The sequence below is a fragment of the Topomyia yanbarensis genome, chromosome 2 (assembly GCF_030247195.1).
Source record: "Topomyia yanbarensis strain Yona2022 chromosome 2, ASM3024719v1, whole genome shotgun sequence".
In the NCBI taxonomy this organism is placed as follows: Eukaryota; Metazoa; Arthropoda; class Insecta; order Diptera; family Culicidae; genus Topomyia; species Topomyia yanbarensis.
In genome coordinates, this window is record NC_080671.1 from 287,638,794 (window position 1) to 287,664,540 (window position 25,747).

General features: G+C 37.9%; 1 protein-coding gene across 1 annotated transcript in view; it reads left to right on the forward strand.

Moving 5' to 3' along the window:
* Positions 1-25,747, forward strand: part of LOC131678626 (regulating synaptic membrane exocytosis protein 2) — a 978,270-nt gene that overhangs the window by 275,725 nt on the left and 676,798 nt on the right. Inside the window, exon 6 of the mRNA XM_058958857.1 lies at positions 21,457-21,521. Within this exon, the coding sequence (XP_058814840.1) occupies positions 21,457-21,521 (65 nt within the window). The remainder of the gene's footprint in view (positions 1-21,456; positions 21,522-25,747) is intronic.

The window sequence follows — 25,747 nt, forward strand, 5'->3', positions numbered from 1 at the left end:
GCCTAACAACAGCTCGTCCTCAGAGGATGCTGCTCATATAAAGCGAGCTCGGAATTTGGTGGTAGGTAAATCACACAAATAACGATAGATACGGTCCCACATGTGACTCGAACGGCAATCTGCTCTAGAGACTCAGCCCCATCGATAGCTACAATATTGCTTCGATTGTTTTTCTTTATGCCTATCAAAACACCACCACCACGGCTGTGCCGGCTTGTGGAAGAATTTCGATCACAACGATATATTGCATACTCATCGGGCAGCTCAGTATTAAGTATATTGTCGTTGAGCCATGTTTCGGTAAACACCACAACGTCATAATCAGTAGTTGAAAGGGCTTCGAAGAGTTGCCGGGTCTTTGACCGGAGACCTCTTGTGTTCTGATAAAAGATTGTGAATGGACGTTTTGTTTCGTTATCGGTAGTCGGGTCGGAATCAGAGCTCTGTGATTTTAATTGCGAGTGTACCGTGTTATTGACACGAAATTTAAGCTTTGGCTGAATTTGATATGTTTTCACGATATGAGTTCTGGAACTTTATAAAATATTTTATTAAATTTCATAAATTTAATAAAATTGAACATTTTTCAAACCTTGATAACTCAGAAACTGTTAGATTAGTGGAAATAAAATTAAATACTAAAAGCTGCGTTTTCGCATGATCTCAGCGGATTTTTTTTAAATATTTGTTTTTCCGTGGACCAAGTATTTTAAATTTCCTCTGGTAGTGCAAAAATGCTCTATAATCTCGTAAAAAAACTTTCCGACTCGTATCAAATCATGAACAGAAAATCATATTATCAGTATCCAATAAGCCAACACCATCTCCTTAACATAACGAAACAACCAGTACGCATTACGGCTTGCCGGAGGAAACAAACACACAGATAACTTCACCACGGTGCACAGTGGAAAGCGCGCCGCACAGTGGCTGGAGTCTGGCCAAAACCTCAAAAATTTATTTTTGAAATATTGATATTTTATATTTTTCCCAAATTTCTCATATATTGAATTATGCATATTCAAAATATTATGATCATAGGACAAGACATGAGTTTAAACGTGGCAAAGTCCGGACTTTTTAATGATTTTTATTTCCGAAGCCACCATTGCTCTGTTCACTTCAAATACATGTTGCTCTTTTGATTTTGGTCCGATTTTAGGACAACTAGTTTCATTGTGTAGAGAAATGAAAGAACTTAGTTAGCGAATAAAATACATTCGGTAAATTTGCTTGAAACTATGACTTTTTCGTTTAAATATGTTTGAGGTGGTCAGATCAAAAATACTTTTTTCACTAATCTATTCTGTACAAATTTCGGAATCATTTCGGAACGGTCATATAGTATACATTCTATGGGAAATAACCTCTACTTTTCGAATATTATAGTTTCGTTCTGCGGCTAGGTGCGCAAAAAGGTTTAAGGAGATTTTGAAGCTTTGTTGCTGATATGGAGGCGCATGGCGTTTTGTATAAAATAGTTAGACAATCTACAGTAAACCAACACGTTATTCAATGGATTTAAAGTAATGTTCTTCATTTTTTATGATATTGCTGACATTGGGGAACAGTAACGGAAAATCTATCATGAAAACGGGATTATAGTTATAAGAAAGGTTCAATGACACTGTATGGAAAAATGTATTTAATATTTTACGACTTTTGACATAAAAAATGAGTTCAGCACCTCAAAATTAGATTAAATTGTGATTTTCAGCTAAATTAGGTAACATTTGAGATTTTGTCCGACTTTTGTTTGAAGATCCGCCACTGCGCGCCGTGGTGAATTTATCTGTACAAGCACCTGACGCCACATATAATTTAAAGAACAAGAGAGCGCGGTTCTCGCACCAAACCACCCCATCGCAAATCCATTTATTCAGCACTGAAAAAAATAAGTGTTGTGTACAAGACACAACCACGATGACATTAAAATGCAGCCAGTTTTATGAGCAAGCAATATTATCCGTGGCCAAATTAAAACCCGTTAATGCCATCGACTGTTTCAGAACTACACACAGGCATGCTATTCTTCACTAGAGATAATTGTTGAATTTTATAAATTAAAATCGATAACCTATAGTGTGATAAATTCAAGTTTAAAAAAAGTTTTATTCAAATCCATGAAATGGGAACATAAATTAATGATGCTCATAAACAAAACCTTACATCTATCTTTAAATACCTGCTATCAAATCAAGTGTTTACAAGCACGGTAGAAAAATAACTGGTCATAAATCAAATTATTCGTAAACGAAGAAAGTTTAATATATGTATCTTTATATATTCGGTGGTTTAATTAACATAAACTCTGAAATGTTCTTTATTTGGGGTCCTAAAAAGAACGATTTTAAGGGAATTATTCAAATTAACTGTTTTGTATGTGGGGTCCTGAAAGGGACCATTGGTGGAATCCTGAAAAGGACTATTTGTGGGATACACAAACACGCGTGCTATGGAACGAAAAATACTAAACTAACTAAGGGCTTTTGGTTTATCAAAAATAACATGCAGAATGGAACAATTAGCTGCAAAAAAGGTTTGCCGTCTCTTCCAGCCGCACGTTACTTACATCAGATAAATATTTCGAAATGAAAAGAAACAACCTTTCTCTTCAGCATCTAATATGAAATACTGATAGCTTGAAACGTGACATCGACTTTTATCACTTTCGCACTGATGAGGGAATGAGGGAGGCCTTCATGCAGAATAGCGAAAAAATATTTGCGGATTCTTTTTGGTACGGCTTTCGCTAGCTAGCAGTTTTACCACATCCTCCAATTTTCTGAAACATTGCAGAATTTTTGTTTATGTTTTCGAAAGACTATTTTTAATAAATCACAGGTTTTCGCTAATTTCAACCTGAAAATGTACTTTAAGTAGCTGCACATTTTTGTATTGTTTCGGAAGGATAAATTTAAACAAATAACAGATTGTTGCAAATTTCAGATTGTCAATATACGCGCAAGCAACAAATAACGAATATAAACTGCGCAATTGGATTATCGCAGTCAATGATTGGAAATATTCAAATTCGTTCTTTATTGTTTGTTATTGTTATAGCCCTTACAAGGGCTTTTAATTTAACAATAATAACATGCAGAATGGAACAATTAGCCAGCTTCAACTGAGGTTTACCAACTCTTCCAGCCGCGCGCTATTTACATCGATTCACCCCAGCGCACTATGGTCCCAAAGCTGTATTTAGGAAGACAAAACTGTTTGCGCCAAAACCGTTGGTTTTAGTGTCACATATTCAATAGATTTTCATTATAACACACATTGACTCTTTCTCAGTTGATTTTACCATAAGAGATTGAACGTTGAAAACGTGACCCCTTAAAATCACTATTTCTCATTTGTCACTTCATACAATGATTTATCGTAAATAGTTTGTTTGCAGCACTTTTAGAACTTTGTATGGCGAATATTTTTGCTGAAGTAACAAAGTTATTATCTCGTCTATTTGAAAAGTTATGAACGATTTTTGTTGAAAAATACACCATTTTCAAAAAATAATTATTTATTTTACAGAAATAACGCTCCCGCAGTTTTTTCACCAAAAACTACGAAAGTTCCGATCTTTCAAATGAAATTAAAAGATTGAAAATTCATTTGCAATGTTGGAAAAACCATTTTTGTTTTGAAAATCGCCTGTAACTATGCAAACAAAAGAATAGAAACTTCATTGCTTCGGCAAAAATATGTATTTACAAAAGTTCTAAAAACCTCTTAAACAAAGTATTAGCAAGAAATTAACACATAAAAAGATATCAATAGAAAACCAATTTTTAAAGAGCCACCCCACCTTAAATATTGCAAAAATCATAGCACATGAACCATTAGAGATAGCCACATAGTTTCTTCAGAAAAGTTGCTTCAATTTGATTGATTTATAACTTTGTAGAACACTATGTAGCTGAATTTTACATATCTAAGAACACCCTAATCGCAACGACCACCCTAATTCAACTAATATAAAAAAATCGGCAAGGAAGTAATAACAAAGTTTGCCGAAGATAGTATATATCTAAAACCAACGGTTTTGGCGCAAACAGTTTTGTCTTCCTAAATACAGCTTTGGGACCATAGTGCAGCGGTATCAGTGATCAAATGCAGCACTCATCGCAGCGCATTGTCAACATGCATGACTGCTACTGCTGTTCTTTACGGCCCGACGTTTGACGGGAGAATGAAGTCGCTCGAGGAACGATGTTCTTTAAAAAGTCGATGATGGCGTCATTCATAAGAGCGTAGTGTGCTGGGTCCTCAAATCTGTCGTACGAGACGCTATAGGCACGATATTACTTGCCTGGCAAAAGAGCAACAACTGATTCAAACAGGCACGCGGCACATTTATTTATAACTTTTCGTGTTCGTTTGAATCACTAACTTGCTCCCTATTATCGGCTCGGCCGATAGATTGAATGATGTATGGGAGTTTTCACGTTTTCGAGATCTGTTCATTTTTGCTTGTTTTTCAATAGTGTGATATTGAAATACAAAAATTGTCACGTCATTTCATGATTAGAATCACCGGCGCCTGGCGGCAGTCATGGTATCTATTACCTACTATCGAAAAGTGTGAGCTGGCATGAAACGCAGCAGCTGCTACGCTTACAACGTCAGAACACAAACTAACGAATTTTTCTCGTGTTCTCTTTTTATACGCGTCGCAGTTTCCTTCGATGAAAAAGAGGCAGTCCCAGCAACGCTTGCTTTTTGAGCGAATTGAACCAACCAATCATGGATCAGATAATTACTACTTTCATAAACTCCATTATTTCCGCTATTTTTAGTAATTGTACATACTACGGAATTGGATACAAAATTGTTGTACATATTTCCAATCAGATAGCGGAATAATCTTATTTTTTCATTCAGTACAAAGGCAGATATTCACGTTTAAAAAATCGAGTAAAATTCTGGCAGAAAATTTTGAAACGGGACTCCTATATTGAAACGTTAGAAGCATTCTACTTCAAAAAATCTACTTTTTTTCCTCATTGGCACTACAAACAACTGGATCAAAAAACTGGTACATAAACATAAAATTTCAGTGTACTATACATAATATCAGTGAACTCCAATGGATTTCAAACATTGACTTTTTTGTACTCAGGCAATAGACAGTGGTGGGGCCCGTACATTGGACTCCCCGGGCCCGTATTTTCTCTCTGCGGCCCTGAATAAAGGTTTAAGAGCAAACCAAATACAGACATGACTTAGACCATAGTCTTATTACGCGCCACCCAGTGAATAATGGAAACCAATCAGAATGTCGATAATAAAACTTTAACTTTTAGAATTATTATGATGATGGCCCCACCGCATTCCCACACAAAGGTGTTATCTCAACGATTTATCTAGAAGGCAAATTAATATAATTAAACGTTATCTTGCAGACCGATATTTTGAACCAGATCCCCCTGCAGAGTTAACATATTTGACATAAAAAAATGTATAGTGTCGAAAATACCGGTACTGGCTTTTGTTCAGTACCGGTATTACGGTATCAAAAATGGGTAGGTATTCCCGGGATTTTCGGTACCGGTATTACCGGTACCACACCCTACACGAGACCCGAAAAAAATCACGCAGGCGACTCATCGCGTTCGAGTATGGGGCAGTTTCTGCATTCGGTGAGTCCGACGTAGAAGCGGTAGGGTAAACAGGTCTAATACGCTCCCCTTAAGCAAAAATAGCTATATTTCACCATTCGACACTATGATCTCCGCACTAACTACTCCAATTTATTGTTATATTAGTTAGGAATTAGTCCCTGTTTCATTTTTTTTTATTAAAAACAATCTGATACAAGTATTATAAAACATTTATCAAAGATGCCTAAATTCAAGCTTTTTCTTTCACCCAGGGTAAAATGCCCCTGATTAAAGTGTAATATGCCCCGCAACAAGAGGATGGTATGCCCCACAACAATCGGTGAGTATGCCCCACAGCAATGGGTGGGGCGTTTTAGCCGGTGATGAGCTGTTGTGAATGTATCAATAATTCTACACGCACACATAGTTTTAAGCCAAGCTAAAAACTAAGATAGTAACTATAAGATTCTAGTAAGATAATTGAAATAATTCTATCAAATCCGACTGTTTCTAATTGGTTTTAATGCTATTGTAAAAAGTGGAAGCTTACGTCAAAGTAGCTCTTTTCAAACTTTTGTGTATATTGTTGTTTTGCAACACATTAAAAACACCAATCTAACTTAGTACATTGATTTCATGAAACGATACTGTTATCAGTCATTTTGACTTTTTAGATAATTCAGGAATCGTGGAAATTGAAGAGGGGCATTTTGCCCCGGTGGGGCGTATTATACCCTTTTACCCTACCATCGAGAATATCTAATAACTTCGTATCTGCCTTGATTTTAAAAATACTCATTTTAGTGTACTCGTCTGTAACACCAACCAACTGCACGGAAGCTTCTAATAGATTTTTCCATTTTCCAACGATAATTTCCGCAGAATGGCTTTGCGTTGTTGCGACAATGCAATACCCGACGACAATTCTCTTGGCCGGAGAACATCTACTTTCGTGAATTTGTGACCAATTCAAAAATTCAACGGCCTATCATCAGGATTGCTGCGGAGAAGAATCCATCTGGTGGTGGACAGTAGCGCCAAGCTATCCCGGATAAACTCGTCTGTCTAACTTCATATTCCTCGGTGAGCGACATCGGACTACCTGACGAATCGGCAACTTCTTCTGTGTCAGGTAAAGCCAAGAAGGGTATATGTCCTTCCGAAGCACTTCAAGATGCTGCACACCCTCAATGTAAATTTCACTTACAGTCTGCTGATGAACACAACTCAATCGACTCTACCGCTCCAGCGAACCTTCAATGTCAAAATGATAATTTCGATCGCATCTGTCCGCTCAGTATGCCTCCCATTGCAGTCAGCCGCTGGACACAACAGTTATGACGCAATCATTCCCTCCGTATCGCAGCTTGTTCCCCTTCCTGAGAACAGTACATACTGCTCTCCCCGCGCTATTTGCGGTGATAGTGATCATCGAGCCCGCAGTCCTGAAACTTGGAATGCAGCACGACACCTCTCACATGACACTGATGGTTTGCGGATTTACTATCAGAACGCGAGAGGGCTTAAGACGAAAATTGATGACGTGTATTTAGCTGCTGTGGACGGTGACTACGATGTTTGCGTCTTCACCGAAACATGGCTCGATGCGCATATAACATCAGTGCAGGTTTTCGGCGACGCTTACACCGTATACCGTGCGGACCGAAATAGTATTCGCGGACGTGGAGGAGGAGTTTTGATTGCTGTTTCCACCTCATTTGCCTCATGTGAGATTGATGTAGGTAGTTTAACCAGTGTTGAGGCTGTTTGGGTTAGAATTACAACTCCATCGAGGAACTTTTATATTGGTGCTGTCTATATTCCTCCTGAAAAGCGACTCGACTGCAATATCATGCAACTTCACATGGATGCTGTGAATAACGCTTCTTCACAAGCGCGGATGGCGTGATGATTGTCCTTGGTGATTTCAATCGGCCAGGGCTCATATGGGTGCCGTCACGACACGGATACGCTTACCCAGACCCGACTGCTTCGACAACCAACATCGCCAGTCGTTTGCTACTGGACGGATTTACTTTCAACGGGATAAGTCAAGTAAGCATGATTCCTAACCACCAGTAACGCTTTCTGGATCTCGTCTTTGTTAGTGAAACTATTATACCTGTATGTTCCGTCAATGAAGCATCCAGCGTGACTTGACAACTTTCATCCCGCGCTTGAAATCTCAATTGGCACTATTCGATCAGCTCAGTATGTAGAAACTCTTTCTGTCGACCGTCTCAACTTTCGCAAAACTGATTTTGTAAAGCTGCGCAGTTCTCTGTCGCAAATTGATTGGAGTGTACTGCATGCCCAAGTGAGTGTTAATGCTGCAGTTGCCATCAGCGACTGAACTGTATTGAGACCTCAGTGCCTAAATGTCAGCCTCCTAGCAAGCCGCCCTGGTCAAACAGCACTCTTCGAAAGCTGAAACGTACTCGAGCAAAACCCTACGTGCGTACACAAATCGACGATGTCCTCTTTCTAAGCGCATGTTCACTTTAGCCAGTAATGAGTATCGTTGTTACAACAAGCTTCTGTACAAACGCTACGTAAACCGCATCCAAAATAATCTACGCCGAAACCCGAAGGGCTTTTGGTCATTTGTCAACACGAAGCGAAAAGAAACTGGACTTCCATCAAGGATGCTTTACGACGGCGAAGAAGCTACGACAACTGTGGCGAAATGTACGCTGTTTGCCAGATTCTTCTCGAGTGTTTTTTCAACTGACTCGCCAACCGCAATCGAACTCGAAAATGCCTCTCGCGACGTTCCTGCTTGTGCTGTTGATTTGGATGTGTTTACTGTCTCTAAACAAATGCTTATATCTGCAATCCGGAAAACCAAGTCATCTTATGCACCCGGCCTCAGTGCTATACCTTCAACTATATTGAAAAAATGTTCGGACTTACTTGTAACACAACTTGCATATATTTTTAACCTATCGCTTCAGCAGCAAACGTTTCCTGAGGATTGGAAATGCTCAGTTATGTTCCCGGTATTCAAGAAAGGTGACAAACGCAACATAGCGAACTATCGCGGAATCACTGCGCTAGGAGTCGAATCTAAAGTGTTTGAATCAATTATCAACGAGGCGTATTTTCTGCTTGTCGACACTACATTAGTACATCTCAGCACGGATTTTCCCCAGGACGTCGAGACGAATCTCGTCTGCTTTACGTCATTTTGCACGGAACAAATGTCTAAGAAATTGCAGGTGGATACTATTTACACTGATCTAAAGGCAGCTTTTGATAGAGTTAATCATGAGATACTGATAACAAAGCTTGATAAGCTAGGGTGTTCTACTAGATTCTGCCATTGGCTTCGATCCTACCTTGTGCACCGTGAAATCGTTGTTCAAATTGGCGATATTGTTTCAGAATCCTTTTTCAACACTTCCGGAGTTCCTCAAGGTAGTACGCTAGGTCCACTACTTTTTTCACTGTTCGTGAACGATGCGGTTTTCGTTCTAAGCCGTGGAGGAAAGCTGTTTTTTGCCGACGACTTAATTTTTTTTCTTGTTATACGGAATGAAACCGATTGCCGTGAGATACAGCATCTTATTGACACCTTTTATAGCTGGTGTGTAAGAAACATGATGGTCCTTAGCGTTGCAAAATGTTTTGTCATCAGCTATTATCGAACGAGAAATATGGTTACCTTCAACTATAACATCGCAGGAACTCTACTACAACGCGTTGACCACGTGAAGGATCTAGAAGTCATTCTTGATGATAAGCTAACGTATACTCATCACGTCTCAGCGACCATCGACAGAGCCCATCGTTTGCTGGGATTTATTTTCAAAATATCCAACGAATTTCGGGATCCTCTATGCTTCAAGGCTCTTTATTGCTCATTGGTGCGCCCGCAGTTGGAATTTGCAAACGTCGTTTGTGCCCGTATCAAGCTACGTGGAGCCTTAGGATCGAAGCAGTCCAGCGTAAATTCATACGATATGCGTAACGTGAATTGCCGTGGAACGATCCATTAAACCAGCACCGTACGAGGACCATTGTCGTCTTTTAGGACTTAACACTTTAACACACCGGAGACATGCAGCGCAAGCTACCTTCGTGTCTAAGATTCTGCTGGCTGAATATGATGATCCGGAGCTACTAGCGCAAATCAACCTCTACGCGCCTACCCGTTCTCTTCGCCCTCGAGCCCTGCTGCATTCTGAAATGCGCAGCACGAACTACGCTACCAATAGTCCAATTTTAGCAATGAGTCGTCGCTTCAACGAGTTTGCTGAAATTTTTGACTTCCCGAGCAAACGAAAAGCCCATAATACCCCCATGCTCTTGGGGTTTGACATGGGTGTTTGAAATGGGTTCAACCCATGAAAACACCATCACCATGGTCCGGTAGATCCCATATAAAATACCAAATGTTGGTGTATTCATGGGTTATTGAGACCATTTTATGGTGTCTTGATGGTTGTGAATTTTGGCACGGACCATGTTTAAAGTCTTTTCAAGGGGCTATGTGGTGTTTGAACCCATAAGTATTTGCTCGGGTTCCTCATGAACTCTTCGCTGTTTCGTCGTCGTGTACTGTCACTATTTTAATTATGTTTAGTTTACCTTAGTTTAGTATAGTTCATTTAGACAAATTGTCAGTTGGACTTTTTTTTATACAAATACAAATGCAAATGCAAATGTAAATGCAAATCAAATGCAAATGCAAATGCAAATGTAAATGCAAATGCAAATGCAAATGCAAATGTAAATGCAAATGCAAATGCAAATGCAAATGCAAATGCAAATGCAACTGCAAATGCAACTGCAAATGCAACTGCAAATGCAACTGCAAATGCAACTGCAAATGCAACTGCAAATGCAACTGCAAATGCAACTGCAAATGCAACTGCAAATGCAACTGCAAATGCAACTGCGAATGCAACTGCAAATGCAACTGCAAATGCAACTGCAAATGCAACTGCAAATGCAACTGCAAATGCAACTGCAAATGCAACTGCAAATGCAACTGCAAATGCAACTGCAAATGCAACTGCAAATGCAACTGCAAATGCAACTGCAAATGCAACTGCAAATGCAACTGCAAATGCAACTGCAAATGCAACTGCAAATGCAACTGCAAATGCAACTGCAAATGCAACTGCAAATGCAACTGCAAATGCAACTGCAAATGCAACTGCAAATGCAACTGCAAATGCAACTGCAAATGCAACTGCAAATGCAACTGCAAATGCAACTGCAAATGCAACTGCAAATGCAACTGCAAATGCAACTGCAAATGCAACTGCAAATGCAACTGCAAATGCAACTGCAAATGCAACTGCAAATGCAACTGCAAATGCAACTGCAAATGCAACTGCAAATGCAACTGCAAATGCAACTGCAAATGCAACTGCAAATGCAACTGCAAATGCAACTGCAAATGCAACTGCAAATGCAACTGCAAATGCAACTGCAAATGCAACTGCAAATGCAACTGCAAATGCAACTGCAAATGCAACTGCAAATGCAACTGCAAATGCAACTGCAAATGCAACTGCAAATGCAACTGCAAATGCAACTGCAAATGCAACTGCAAATGCAACTGCAAATGCAACTGCAAATGCAACTGCAAATGCAACTGCAAATGCAACTGCAAATGCAACTGCAAATGCAACTGCAAATGCAACTGCAAATGCAACTGCAAATGCAACTGCAAATGCAACTGCAAATGCAACTGCAAATGCAACTGCAAATGCAACTGCAAATGCAACTGCAAATGCAACTGCAAATGCAACTGCAAATGCAACTGCAAATGCAACTGCAAATGCAACTGCAAATGCAACTGCAAATGCAACTGCAAATGCAACTGCAAATGCAACTGCAAATGCAACTGCAAATGCAACTGCAAATGCAACTGCAAATGCAACTGCAAATGCAACTGCAAATGCAACTGCAAATGCAACTGCAAATGCAACTGCAAATGCAACTGCAAATGCAACTGCAAATGCAACTGCAAATGCAACTGCAAATGCAACTGCAAATGCAACTGCAAATGCAACTGCAAATGCAACTGCAAATGCAACTGCAAATGCAACTGCAAATGCAACTGCAAATGCAACTGCAAATGCAACTGCAAATGCAACTGCAAATGCAACTGCAAATGCAACTGCAAATGCAACTGCAAATGCAACTGCAAATGCAACTGCAAATGCAACTGCAAATGCAACTGCAAATGCAACTGCAAATGCAACTGCAAATGCAACTGCAAATGCAACTGCAAATGCAACTGCAAATGCAACTGCAAATGCAACTGCAAATGCAACTGCAAATGCAACTGCAAATGCAACTGCAAATGCAACTGCAAATGCAACTGCAAATGCAACTGCAAATGCAACTGCAAATGCAACTGCAAATGCAACTGCAAATGCAACTGCAAATGCAACTGCAAATGCAACTGCAAATGCAACTGCAAATGCAACTGCAAATGCAACTGCAAATGCAACTGCAAATGCAACTGCAAATGCAACTGCAAATGCAACTGCAAATGCAACTGCAAATGCAACTGCAAATGCAACTGCAAATGCAACTGCAAATGCAACTGCAAATGCAACTGCAAATGCAACTGCAAATGCAACTGCAAATGCAACTGCAAATGCAACTGCAAATGCAACTGCAAATGCAACTGCAAATGCAACTGCAAATGCAACTGCAAATGCAACTGCAAATGCAACTGCAAATGCAACTGCAAATGCAACTGCAAATGCAACTGCAAATGCAACTGCAAATGCAACTGCAAATGCAACTGCAAATGCAACTGCAAATGCAACTGCAAATGCAACTGCAAATGCAACTGCAAATGCAACTGCAAATGCAACTGCAAATGCAACTGCAAATGCAACTGCAAATGCAACTGCAAATGCAACTGCAAATGCAACTGCAAATGCAACTGCAAATGCAACTGCAAATGCAACTGCAAATGCAACTGCAAATGCAACTGCAAATGCAACTGCAAATGCAACTGCAAATGCAACTGCAAATGCAACTGCAAATGCAACTGCAAATGCAACTGCAAATGCAACTGCAAATGCAACTGCAAATGCAACTGCAAATGCAACTGCAAATGCAACTGCAAATGCAACTGCAAATGCAACTGCAAATGCAACTGCAAATGCAACTGCAAATGCAACTGCAAATGCAACTGCAAATGCAACTGCAAATGCAACTGCAAATGCAACTGCAAATGCAACTGCAAATGCAACTGCAAATGCAACTGCAAATGCAACTGCAAATGCAACTGCAAATGCAACTGCAAATGCAACTGCAAATGCAACTGCAAATGCAACTGCAAATGCAACTGCAAATGCAACTGCAAATGCAACTGCAAATGCAACTGCAAATGCAACTGCAAATGCAACTGCAAATGCAACTGCAAATGCAACTGCAAATGCAACTGCAAATGCAACTGCAAATGCAACTGCAAATGCAACTGCAAATGCAACTGCAAATGCAACTGCAAATGCAACTGCAAATGCAACTGCAAATGCAACTGCAAATGCAACTGCAAATGCAACTGCAAATGCAACTGCAAATGCAACTGCAAATGCAACTGCAAATGCAACTGCAAATGCAACTGCAAATGCAACTGCAAATGCAACTGCAAATGCAACTGCAAATGCAACTGCAAATGCAACTGCAAATGCAACTGCAAATGCAACTGCAAATGCAACTGCAAATGCAACTGCAAATGCAACTGCAAATGCAACTGCAAATGCAACTGCAAATGCAACTGCAAATGCAACTGCAAATGCAACTGCAAATGCAACTGCAAATGCAACTGCAAATGCAACTGCAAATGCAACTGCAAATGCAACTGCAAATGCAACTGCAAATGCAACTGCAAATGCAACTGCAAATGCAACTGCAAATGCAACTGCAAATGCAACTGCAAATGCAACTGCAAATGCAACTGCAAATGCAACTGCAAATGCAACTGCAAATGCAACTGCAAATGCAACTGCAAATGCAACTGCAAATGCAACTGCAAATGCAACTGCAAATGCAACTGCAAATGCAACTGCAAATGCAACTGCAAATGCAACTGCAAATTCAACTGCAAATGCAACTGCAAATGCAACTGCAAATGCAACTGCAAATGCAACTGCAAATGCAACTGCAAATGCAACTGCAAATGCAACTGCAAATGCAACTGCAAATGCAACTGCAAAAGCAACTGCAAATGCAACTGCAAATGCAACTGCAAATGCAACTGCAAATGCAACTGCAAATGCAACTGCAAATGCAACTGCAAATGCAACTGCAAATGCAACTGCAAATGCAACTGCAAATGCAACTGCAAATGCAACTGCAAATGCAACTGCAAATGCAACTGCAAATGCAACTGCAAATGCAACTGCAAATGCAACTGCAAATGCAACTGCAAATGCAACTGCAAATGCAACTGCAAATGCAACTGCAAATGCAACTGCAAATGCAACTGCAAATGCAACTGCAAATGCAACTGCAAATGCAACTGCAAATGCAACTGCAAATGCAACTGCAAATGCAACTGCAAATGCAACTGCAAATGCAACTGCAAATGCAACTGCAAATGCAACTGCAAATGCAACTGCAAATGCAACTGCAAATGCAACTGCAAATGCAACTGCAAATGCAACTGCAAATGCAACTGCAAATGCAACTGCAAATGCAACTGCAAATGCAACTGCAAATGCAACTGCAAATGCAACTGCAAATGCAACTGCAAATGCAACTGCAAATGCAACTGCAAATGCAACTGCAAATGCAACTGCAAATGCAACTGCAAATGCAACTGCAAATGCAACTGCAAATGCAACTGCAAATGCAACTGCAAATGCAACTGCAAATGCAACTGCAAATGCAACTGCAAATGCAACTGCAAATGCAACTGCAAATGCAACTGCAAATGCAACTGCAAATGCAACTGCAAATGCAACTGCAAATGCAACTGCAAATGCAACTGCAAATGCAACTGCAAATGCAACTGCAAATGCAACTGCAAATGCAACTGCAAATGCAACTGCAAATGCAACTGCAAATGCAACTGCAAATGCAACTGCAAATGCAACTGCAAATGCAACTGCAAATGCAACTGCAAATGCAACTGCAAATGCAACTGCAAATGCAACTGCAAATGCAACTGCAAATGCAACTGCAAATGCAACTGCAAATGCAACTGCAAATGCAACTGCAAATGCAACTGCAAATGCAACTGCAAATGCAACTGCAAATGCAACTGCAAATGCAACTGCAAATGCAACTGCAAATGCAACTGCAAATGCAACTGCAAATTCAACTGCAAATGCAACTGCAAATGCAACTGCAAATGCAACTGCAAATGCAACTGCAAATGCAACTGCAAATGCAACTGCAAATGCAACTGCAAAAGCAACTGCAAATGCAACTGCAAATGCAACTGCAAATGCAACTGCAAATGCAACTGCAAATGCAACTGCAAATGCAACTGCAAATGCAACTGCAAATGCAACTGCAAATGCAACTGCAAATGCAAATGCAAATGCAAATGCAAATGCAAATGCAAATGCAAAAGCAAATGCAAATGCAACTGCAAATGCAACTGCAAATGCAACTGCAAATGCAACTGCAAATGCAACTGCAAATGCAACTGCAAATGCAACTGCAAATGCAACTGCAAATGCAACTGCAAATGCAACTGCAAATGCAACTGCAAATGCAACTGCAAATGCAACTGCAAATGCAACTGCAAATGCAACTGCAAATGCAACTGCAAATGCAACTGCAAATGCAACTGCAAATGCAACTGCAAATGCAACTGCAAATGCAACTGCAAATGCAACTGCAAATGCAACTGCAAATGCAACTGCAAATGCAACTGCAAATGCAACTGCAAATGCAACTGCAAATGCAACTGCAAATGCAACTGCAAATGCAACTGCAAATGCAACTGCAAATGCAACTGCAAATGCAACTGCAAATGCAACTGCAAATGCAACTGCAAATGCAACTGCAAATGCAACTGCAAATGCAACTGCAAATGCAACTGCAAATGCAACTGCAAATGCAACTGCAAATGCAACTGCAAATGCAACTGCAAATGCAACTGCAAATGCAACTGCAAATGCAACTGCAAATGCAACTGCAAATGCAACTGCAAATGCAACTGCAAATGCAACTGCAAATGCAACTGCAAATGCAACTGCAAATGCAACTGCAAATGCAACTGCAAATGCAACTGCAAATGCAACTGCAAATGCAACTGCAAATGCAACTGCAAATGCAACTGCAAATGCAACTGCAAATGCAACTGCAAATGCAACTGCAAATGCAACTGCAAATGCAACTGCAAATGCAACTGCAAATGCAACTGCAAATGCAACTGCAAATGCAACTGCAAATGCAACTGCAAATGCAACTGCAAATGCAACTGCAAATGCAACTGCAAATGCAACTGCAAATGCAACTGCAAATGCAACTGCAAATGCAACTGCAAATGCAACTGCAAATGCAACTGCAAATGCAACTGCAAATGCAACTGCAAATGCAACTGCAAATGCAACTGCAAATGCAACTGCAAATGCAACTGCAAATGCAACTGCAAATGCAACTGCAAATGCAACTGCAAATGCAACTGCAAATGCAACTGCAAATGCAACTGCAAATGCAACTGCAAATGCAACTGCAAATGCAACTGCAAATGCAACTGCAAATGCAACTGCAAATGCAACTGCAAATGCAACTGCAAATGCAACTGCAAATGCAACTGCAAATGCAACTGCAAATGCAACTGCAAATGCAACTGCAAATGCAACTGCAAATGCAACTGCAAATGCAACTGCAAATGCAACTGCAAATGCAACTGCAAATGCAACTGCAAATGCAAATGCAAATGCAAATGCAAATGCAAATGCAAAAGCAAATGCAAATGCAAATGCAAATGCAATTGCAAATGCAATTGCAAATGCAAATGCAAATTCAAATGCAAATGCAAATGGAAATGCAAATACAAAGACAAATTCAAATTCAAATTCAAATACAAATACAATTGTTCATACGTTTTTTTGTCAATGTCTTCCTCGCCGTCTAATGGCTTGCACTCGGGGATATTAAGCGATGCAAATGAGAAGTTGCTCATGGATGTTAACAGCAACGATTCGTTGTCATTGGTACGATGCTCTTCGCGCATTGTCGAGTGTTTTCCTATAAAGCCGAGACTTTCTTCGGACATGCTCATCGATTTTTCCAACTGCTTTTTGCTGGCCCGTACTTTTTTAATATGATTTTAATCGTTGATTGATAGCAATGCACTACGTTTCTTTTCCGACTGTAAGGCCTTTGCCAGGCGAATCATATTCTTGCTTGTAGATTTCTTCGAGTTTCTATAATAAAACGAGGTAAACTGTCTTTATTTTCCATCTACCATTTTTTTGAGATCGTGCCACTCAGAGCTCACGATTTTTTTATAATAATACATAGAATCATATTGTCTAAAGTTTACTTACTTTCATGTCTATGAAATGAACACATTCAAGTGTTAAGGTATCGCCTTCGTTATCACCGAAACCAATTCTGCATATCAGTATCAACTTATTAGCCGCTCGAGGCATGTAAAATGTTGGTCGTTATAGTCTTTATATAGCGAGCTGTTCAAATTATGGTCTTATGTGTATATATCAACATTTACAAATTGTCTCACCCGGGGGGATCGAATATACCTGCCCATCTTATTTGCTGGTGCATTCTTGTTTATCAGAAGTTAAATATTCGCTCATTCTCACGACAAGCAGTTTATCTCACAGCTTTTTCATCCTTAGTAGGCACGGACCCAACTTTTCACCTTTCAAGAAATTACGATAATTTGCTGACAATGCAATATATTCGCAGCTTCGAACCTCGTGGTAAATTAATTTCAAGAAAAACCATTAATATTTTACCTTATAGAATTTATTTCCCAACATTATTGCAGTATTTTCATTCTAAGGATCTTTATCTACTCATTTTTGTAAATTTTTGCGAAACCATTAGTTATTCGGCATTTTTACATTACGCGCGAAAATATCATCTCACATTATACTGCGAAAAAATGAGACCCAATGCTGCCTTGACGAGAAAAGTTGGAGAGCAAACAATGTTACATCGTATAGGGTGATGAGCCTATTTTGGCACCATTAGGGAGAGGGTCGCACTATTTTTTGTACAACTTTAAAAGAAGCCATATTATCTATAACCTTTCTCAGCATAAAGTATCAGTGTACTGTTTCTTAAACATCTATATAATGCTTATTTAGCAGAATTGCCTCAATTTTCAGCATAAATGAAAATAAATGTTCCATTCTGTGCATCTATTCCCACCTCAACGATCCAATTATCGCCTCATGGGTGTGCCAATTTCCACCTCATCGAAAAACAATTTAGTTGAAACGCAATGCCTCATATTCCATTTGCGTCGATTCTAACTAGCTATCCAGATCATGGACGCCAACGTGTGATTTGTAAAACGAATCATTCTGCTTTTTTCAGCCGATCAAAACAAACGTAAACATCACGCACATCAATGAAACTCATCAGCTGTTAGTAGAAGAGCGCCCAGAATTGCGCACGCAGAAAAAACCATTCGAAGGTTAGCAACTGGAATGACAAGTTTCACATCACACATTGCTTTCTCACGATCCGAATTGTATGTGCAGATGAAAATAAAATATCTGCAATCAACAATTAGTTGAATAACTTGAAGTAATTGATTACTTATACCTGAAATTGCATTACATTATATTTATAAGTTCATGTTTTGGTTTGGCCGCACTGGTGATTCTTTTCTGTATGATGGATACAAAAAGTTGGTTTTGATTGTGGTAGTGTATCAGCAAAACATGCCAATAATAGGAACCCCCGTATTTAGTTTTATCCTATTATAACACTAGGCCTATTCTAGTGTTTGACGAGTGATTTTAAAGTGAAGTTATCGTAAAAAGATTCTCCAGCTAAAATAAAGGTATGTATCAGTGCAATGTTTAGTATATTTGTGCTGGAATAACGAGATATGAGGCGGTAAATGCTGGCTCGTGTTTATTTTGCTAAGCGCCGTTGCATCCAGTTGCGGTTCACTACGTGAGTGAGGCGGATTAGTAGATATTTCTATAAGGTGATTTTGTTTTAATTAAAAGTTGGATTTAGAGGATAGTTCTAAATACATATGTGCACAACAAATAAAGAACATAACTTGAGCTTATTTTTTCTCACCTGCTTTAGCCAAATCGATAGTGTCATTATCTCATATGCTTGGTTCGAAACCAAGGGGTACGAAATAGGGTAACAATAGGCTCTACTGCCATAATAGGCACATCACCCTATTTGTTTTTTTTTATTGCTGGTCAAAGTAGGTGAAATATCGCCTTATTCTGTTCACGAATGTGAAAATTGTAAACAATTATAACAATTATAAACAATGTTTATAGTTCAGCTCACTCGGAAGCGCAATTTTTCTATTGAATATAGCATGCGTTAATCATGTGAAACCAGTACTTTCTTAATCGCAAATGAGATCAAAAGCACCATCAAAGGAATAACTAATCCGAAACGGTTCATTTAGAGCAGTATAATATTAATTCGATTGGTACCACGCAGTTTCAAAAGCCCCTATCAGCAGTAGAAGGCTAGAGTTCGTAGAAGACGGAATCGCTTATGAGCGAGAAAAGGAACCAAACCATTATTTTTTTGTGAAAATGTACTGTAAATTTGGGTGGATAACACTATCTTCAGCATTTGAATATAGCTCCTGCCGTATTATAATGTTTGATTTGTTCTGGCAAAATAATAACGGTTACAACGGACGGTGGTTTTGCAAGATGAGAAAACACTTCGTTTGGTTGCGTGGCGAGAGTTCCATAATTTGTTTTAATCAGTAACCGTTACCAATGACTACAATAAGAATTTTTTTTTGTCAGAAAATGAGGATTTTGCAAGAATTAAATTAACAGCTTTTTTTTAAATTCTAATGGAAAAGTCAAAAATTGTTGTAATTTCGTTCCAATTTTAAACAAATCGCGTTAAAAAAACTACCGGGGAAAAATTACACAGTAAGATCCAAGAACATTCGTAGTCAATGAGTATGGAACTTTTAATTTCACGGCAAAAGAATCTCACGAAACGAGTCGGGTTCTGGCGAATTGAAGGAACTAACTTTAACCAGAAATTGCTACTTCAATCGTGGACAAAGTTGCATTTGCGAAAACATTTGACCATTCTGTATACTAACCCTTTGGGAGCACGGTTTGCGCCATTGTCGTGATCTGCCGTATCACCCTCAAAATTATTTTCGCTAGCCGGGTTTCTTCAACAAACTTATTAAAACAATTTTTTCAGCTTTCGGTAGAAACCTCCACTCGTCTTGAAGCACGTTTAAAGACTGAAGTTTATTCAATTTATTTTTTGTATAATCTGTTTTTCATGGAATGCTATTCGTTCTTCTAGTATTAAATGTATAGTGCATATATATATATATATATATATATATATATATATATATATATATATATATATATATATATATATATATATATATATATATATATATATATATATATATATATATATATATATATATATATATATATATATATATATATATATATATATATATATATATATATATATATATATATATATATATATATATATATATATATATATATATATATATATATAATATATATATATATATATATATATATATATATATATATATATATATATATATATATATATATATATATATATATATATATATATATATATATATATATATATATATATATATATATATATATATATATATATATATATATATATATATATATATATATTGATATATGCATTGCAAATGGACCTCAATGGGTTATGGATTGGTGTGACAGAAACGGCATGAGTGTGAACATTCATAAATGCAGCATAATTACTTTCGCACGAGTTCGATCGCCCATTGTTTTCGAATACCTGATGTGTTCTGCTCCTGTACAACGAGTCGCATCAGTCAAGGATCTAGGTATCACTCTAGACTGTAAACTACGGTTCACCGCACATGTTTCTTCTGCGTCTGTCATAGCTAAATCCTATGCTGTACTTGGACTCATCAAGCGCAACACTCGTGATTTCAATGATGTTTACTGTCTGAAATCTCTATACATCGTACTGGTACGCAGTGTTCTGGAATACGGAGTTACCATTTGGGCCCCGTATCACATCGTCCATATTAATCGTCTCGAACGGGTACAGAAGAGTTTCATCAGGTTTGCCCTTCGTCGGCTGCCCTGGCAAAATCGATTACTGCTACTTCCATACGAAGATCGCTGCGCGCTCATCGATCTTCCTACGCTGCGAAAAAGGCGAATTTTTCTGCAACGACTCTTCATCTTCGACTCACTTACAGACAACATAGATTCCCCTGCGCTGCTTGCAAAGCTTGAATTCAACATTTCGGGAAGGTCTTTCCGGAGAAATGATTTTTTACGGCGCTCAACACATTGCACGCTATACGGCCAGAATAATCCGCTAGATGTTTGCTGCCAGCTTTTCAACAATGTTTATCATCTCTTTGATTTTAGTATAAGCAAAGAATCATTCAAATTAAAAATAGTTAGTTTATAGTTAGATTATAGTTATCTAGTCTGAGCGATGTAATATTTTTAGTCGAAGACAATATACAAATCAAATCAAATCAAAATCAAAAAACTGTTTATTATTTTTTCTAATGAGTGAAGTAGATACTGATAATACCAGCGCAATGCTTTGCTTAACGTACCAATGTTATCTCGCTTTATATTTATTAATTTATTAAATGATTTGAAATCGGTTTTTATATTTTTCATTACAGAAAACGAACCAGTTGCTGACAAGTCTCCTTCATCTCCAACTAGGCGGAAACTTCCAAAAACTCCGGTATAAATACGATTAATGTACTACATGTATACCACATATTATATATGTTTAATTAACACATAATATATTAATTTGCATAAAGTTAAACAATTTTCACAAAATAGGATTGGAATATGTAATTCGAATAATTAAATTAATATCGATTGCGTAATTATCGATGAATCAAAACATTGGTTGAAGATTTCAAGTTAAGATGCAAATAATAACTATTGGACAATTATATATATATATATATATATATATATATATATATATATATATATATATATATATATATATATATATATATATATATATATATATATATATATATATATATATATATATATATATATATATATATATATATATATATATATATATATATATATATATATATATATATATATATATATATATATATATATATATATATATATATATATATATATATATATATATATATATATATATATATATGTGTGTGCATTTTTGGAATATTTAAGCGACTATTTATCATTTAAAAATGTGTGTTCTCGAAATTATTCGGTTAGGCCCAAAAACTTCAACCGTGTTCATATGGCGCGGAAGTTGTAAAATAGGTTCTTGATTTGATTGTATTGTAACTTTTCATTGAATATTTCAATCAGTTATCTGATAATGTGGTACATATTATAGTAGAGATTTGTTAGGCTGCTCCCAAGACAGTAGACAGTTGATTAGAACAATCCTGCATGTTTTTTACTGGGATACTTTTTTGTTTCAACTTGGAGAACAAAACCCATTGTATACAACGTTGTCGGTATGCGATTCTGCAAAAACGTTAAAACTGCCGAAGCGTACCGTGCTTAGTTCGTAACATTTGACCGACCTTTACCTGTAGAAACATTTGACCGACTTTTAACTGTAGAAACGAAACGAATTCAACACGCAGAAAAAAGATTTGTAGGCTCAACAAAAATATGGATTAAAATCAATAAATAAAATTATTGGTCGGGAGACAAATTTATTTATTGAATCAATAAAATTTATTTATTGTTTCATTAAAAAAATATCGTTCGCTTTTTTAACCTTTTTTTATTGAAATTAAACGAAAATTATTGAAATTGAAAATGTTTTTATTGAAAGCAAAAATTAATTGTTGTTCTATTAAAAATATTTTCAAGCCAATAATTTTGTGCGTTAAAGTGATAAACATGATGATTGGATTCGATAATACATATTTTTGGATTAAATATGCTAATTTTTTCTGCGTGGAAAGTATGGTCCCGACAAAGGTCGTAGCAGTTATTGAGAAACATTTCAAATTGAAACTTGCAATGATGGAAAATCAAAATTGTATGCACGAGAAGTGAAACCTATGCGTTGACTGAAGGGGTACAAAATACACTTATAAAATCAAGTACTCATTTGCGAACTACCCAGTTTCAATAAAAGTGGAATAACCGTCTTAATGGGTAAAGATCTTGTACTCAATAATGAGTACAGACCTTGTACGTTAACCTGGGTACGTTTTATCCATTATTTTTCGCAGAAAAGTTACAACAAAATGCGCAAAAAATTCCCATTCATGAAAATCGCCCTATAATGAAAAATATTAAAAATAAAATTATTCTGAATTTAATAAAAAGACATTATAAAACATACATTTAACATTACATATTTTCCTCTCATGAAAATATACGAATCTCGATAGGGATTCTGTTCCAAAGCCATAAAACTAAATAAAGCCTGTCACTTGTCAAAATATTTTTGTTGGCTTCTAAAGCAGTCAAAATTGCGGTACTGCAATTTTGCATATTTGCAACATTCCCAGGGGTTTAAACTGCCGTTGTTTTCGGAGCATTGCCGAAACGTTCCGATTCCGGCACGGTTTCGGCTACGAGCCGATAATTTGCAGTTCCGCTACGATCCACAATTTGCAGGTTAATTCGCTTGAAATTATTCTTAAAGGATTTTTCACCCATTATCAGGATCAATATATCCATTGGCTAGGGATGGTCGTAGCGTAGTTGGTAAATCGATTGCCTTATACGCAGCGCACCTGGGTTCGAGTCACGATCCCGCACATAGGGTTAGAGATTTTTCATAACAGGCTTTTCTAACCCGAAGAGGCGAATGACCTTAAGGTTAAAACCTCTAACTATAATCGAAAAAAATATCCACTGGCATTACCTCATCGAGAGCTTGTGAAATGGATAAAAAGTACCCATTGTTAGAAAAAAAGTACCCATTTTTTGACAGCTCGAATAATTTCCATAAATGGACAATTTGAATACATAAAATGAGTAAAGTTTTTTGCTGTGTAAAAAAGTTACCCAATCGTGTTTAAGCAAAACATCACAACAATATCCATGCTAATGAGCTTTACACCCAATTCTTTACAAAAACTTTCTCGTCCCATACTGGACGATGATACATCTTATACGTATCGATCGAAATTTCATTCCGCATACGTTATAATCGAAAAAAATATCCACTGCATAACCTCATCGAGAGGTTGTGAAATGGATAAAAAAATCTTTCGTAATCGAGCGCCCTTCCAGTTTACACATGCGCGTTGTTTTGTTGTAACATTACCTTGAGATAGGCGAAATCGGTGAAGGTGTTTATCCCAGCAAGGTCTGGAGTATAAACATTATAAACGTTAAATTGTGTCAAGTAGTGCAGTGTAGTTCGGTTATCCGTCACCCGCGTGAATGTCACGCAGGTGGCGGATAAAAGAAACGAAGGATCAATTCACCTACCAGCTCGTCAAGAACCAACTGGTGAAGTGTTTGGTTTTTTACTTTTCTCATCGATTTTTGCCTTTCTCATATAAAGAAAGGCTATGCAATCACTGTAAAAATCGACTTTTTAACCGAGGCCCGGAGGGCCGAGTATCATACACCATTCGATTCAGTTCGTCGAGATCGGCAAATGTCTGTGTGTGTATGTATGTGTGTGTGTGTGTATGTGTGTGTGTATGTGTGTGTGTGTCATTTAAACTCACACAATTTTCTCAGAGATGGCTGAACCGATTTTCGCAAACTTAGTTTCATCTGAAAGGTATAACGCTCCCATAAGCTGCTATTGAATTTTTAGTTGATCCGACTTCCGGTTCCGGAGTTACGGGTTGAAGAGTGCGGTCACACAGCAAATTCCCATATAAACTGGTACCACCATGATGTTCAAATGATGTAAAACATATTAAAATTGATGTAACATTACTCTAGTTTGCGGGTCTGGATGATCAATCAAAGCAGCTTTGACCACATTGGCCACCTATGACGGTTCATGACGCCCTCGGGGAACCCGCCAAGTTCCTAAGCTAATATCACACCCATTCCACAACGAATTCTCTACCGATTTTTACGAACTTAATTTCCAATGAAGGATACAGTAATGCCATTGACTGCTGCTGAATTTCATTCGGTTCTGACTCTTGCTTCCGGAGTTACAGGGGTGTTAGTAAGGATACACTGGAATTTCCCATATAAATCGGTACAATCGTAATACCTCAGAGGCTAAAAACTATTGAAATGGTCACCAAATTACTTCTAATCGTAGATCTAGATCACTGATTGCCAATCAAACATTCTTTGAATATATTGTCCACTATCGACGATTCCGGAAGTCCGGAATTCCGGGCATATTCCACAATTAAAGTCACATCGGTTCATCGGTGATGACTGAACCGATTTTCTCAAACCAAGTCTCAAATGGAAGGCAAAATATGCAGTTGAGTATTGCGTAGCCGCCCCTTCCCCACCTTGCCCTTACACCTCCCTCCTTCATCACTCCCCTCTTCTTGGATCACCCTCACGCCCAGATTTCCTTCATACACCCCGTATACCGAAATAAGATGAAGGATTTCTGACGCATCCTCCACACCCACTCTACTAAACCCCCATTCCCTACACGTTCAAACGCATTCCACCAACCTTTGCAAATAATAATCACATGAATATAACATTGAACTCATGCTTATAAAGCTAATTAAATATTATTCTTTTGCCTTTTTTATATAGAAAGGTTATGCAATTGCTCCAAAAACCGACTTTCTAACCGAGGCCCGGAGGGCCGAGTCTCATATAACATTCGACTCAGTTCGCCGAGATCGCAAAATATCTGTGTGTATGTATGTGTGTATGTATGTATGTGTGTATGTGTATGTGTGTATGTATGTGTGTGTATGTGCGGATTTGTTAACAAAATGTCCCCATCGGTTACTCGGAGATGGCTGAACTGATTTTTACAAACTAAGA